This window comes from Rhagoletis zephyria, unplaced genomic scaffold (assembly GCF_001687245.7).
Source record: "Rhagoletis zephyria isolate East Lansing unplaced genomic scaffold, Rhagoletis_zephyria_1.1 Rzeph_scaffold_08607, whole genome shotgun sequence".
NCBI lineage: Eukaryota > Metazoa > Arthropoda > Insecta > Diptera > Tephritidae > Rhagoletis > Rhagoletis zephyria.
Window position 1 is genome coordinate 12,734 of NW_016165687.1, and position 2,341 is coordinate 15,074.

The 2,341-nt window shown below is 36.0% G+C and overlaps 1 protein-coding gene across 1 annotated transcript; it reads right to left on the reverse strand.

The window, feature by feature from the left end:
- Window positions 1-252: 252 nt before the first annotated feature.
- Window positions 253-1,116, reverse strand: LOC108375190 (uncharacterized). The gene has a single exon (XM_017631291.1). The coding sequence runs from the start codon at window positions 1,114-1,116 to the stop codon at window positions 253-255; it is 864 nt and encodes a 287-aa protein (XP_017486780.1).
- Window positions 1,117-2,341: the final 1,225 nt, after the last annotated feature.

Here is a 2,341-nt window from a genome sequence, read left to right on the forward strand (position 1 = left end):
CTTTTTGATAAATGCCTATATCGCTTTTAGGGCCTGTTGCCCAAGCATCCTCCCGAAGGATAAAGAGATTTGTCTTCTAAATTTGTGAACGAGACAACACTTTGTAAATTTTTTCAATTTCGTATTAAGATATTGATAAAAATTTACAATTTCATACACTCGCAATTTCTTATTTTTTTTTTTATCAAAAAGCTAGAACAAAGAATACAACCCTCATCATTGAGAAGCAGTCGCAAGTATCTTTTGCTGGCGCTACTTTATCATTATCCGCGATAACGAACGCTTGCTATCAGTATCCAGCGCATCCACTCCCTGATCCAATACTGTGTACGGTTCGTGCTTCCGGCGATCCTCCTCGTCGAACGCATACGGTGGTGGCAAGCAATAGAAGGGCATAAGAGGCTCGACTGACCGCTCGTACAACACCATATACATTTCGTTGATGTCGCGTAGTGTCTGAAATACGCGCAAACCTTGAACCTCCACCAGCGAGTAGATGAGTTGAGAGAGCAGTTGAAAACCGGCTGTTTCCGCTTGCTGCTGTTCCTCCAGCATTGTGCCGACGAAGCTGACGCGTGGCATCAACATGTGGCGTGCCACTTCACAGATGACGTTGAAGAATTTGGTCATGAAGTCAACATCCGCCTTCAGCTCCGGCCGCAGGTAATACTCGAAGAGGTGCAGGCTATCGTACTCATGATCCGGATGTTCTTTCTCGAATTTGAGCACTTGCATGCGACGCAGCAGCATAAATTCACCGTACAGAGTGGATTGGTCGATAATTTGCAGCCAAATTGTCCACGAACGCCATTCCTTGGTCATCAACTTGACAAGCGCGACGCCGAATATTTCATTGGTCTCTTCGTCGATCACCATAATGCTGCATTCGTCGTGCAACACATGCATCACGTAGCGGCGATAGTATTCTTTCACATTGGGTATGTCGTGAATTTTTAGTTGCGCGTAGAGGCGATTGAGCCGAAAGGAATTCTCCACCATGTAATCGCAAATGCGTGCCAGCCATTTTTGTGGGATGTCACGTATGAGCACATCGCGCAGCTTGTCGTCCAGCGTCACATCCTTGTGTTCATCCCAATAGATTTGTTGAGACATCATTTTGAAAAGCGAATTTGAAGATTAGAAAGTGGAAAATGCTATACGATAAAATAGATTTGGCAAATTTTGCGAACGGTACAAATATCCACGATATTCACAAGAATTTTTCAACGAAAATTAAAGGAAATATCTTTGTGCACATTAAACAGTTTAAAGCGCGAGTAATTTGGATGCAAAAGAGAAGTATGTAAATATGTTTTAAAATAATTGAAATAAAAATTTAAAAAAGCTGTCTGTTTGTCATTCCTTATTTTTTTTAAATATTTAAAAGTATGTTTTTATCATGTTTAAAAGGTTCGCATGTTTAAAACGTAATTTTTTTCTAAATTTTAATTTTGTTACAGAAATACTCCTGGAGCATCTAGATGCATTTCTGTATCAAAAGGAACATTTTTGAATAAAAAATCGTATCAATATATTATAACCTCGATTAAGGTAGATTTTTTTTTATGAGAGTTGCCACCTTTTTCAAAAGTTAAAATGAATTAATTAAAAAGTTAAATAAAATTTTATAATAATGTGGGAGTAAAACGAAAGGCGATTAAAAACGATTTATTTTGAAAATATTTTTAATGAGAGCTGCCACCTGTTCAAGAAGTTAAAATGGATTTGATTATCAAATCCAATGAAATACTTCAATAAGGGCATCAAAGTAGAAAGCTTTAACGAAGCTTTGCGTAGAAAATATCTTTTGGGAGGGTTACCACCTGTTTAGTAATTCAAAATAAATTTTAATTAAAAAGTGACATGAAATATTTTAATAGCGGAGTCAAAACAATGAGGTTAAATAGAGCTTTAAGTCAAATATATTTTTGAAGAGGGTTGGCCCCAGTTAAGAAATACTGGATCAATTAATTTAGCAAGTTTAACGAAATATTTTTATATGGGTAGATATCAAATTAGACATACTTCATTTCGAAAATATTTTAGAGTAGCGTTGCCACCTGCTTATAAATTCTAATAAACTTAATCAGGAAATTATATTAAATCGTTTAATATTTTATACCCATAAGAGAGAGGCATAAGAAAGTTTTACTACGAAGACATTCCCGAAGCGGGTTGCCGTTTAAAAATTTAAAATAAGTTTAATACAAATTCGTATGTAGCTGTCAATCGGAAAATGTCTTAGACTTTATCTCTTTATTTTTATTTTTGAAGAGTGCTGCCACCTGTTTAGAAACAAAAAATCAATTAAAATAATTTGTTATGAAGATCTCATTCGAGA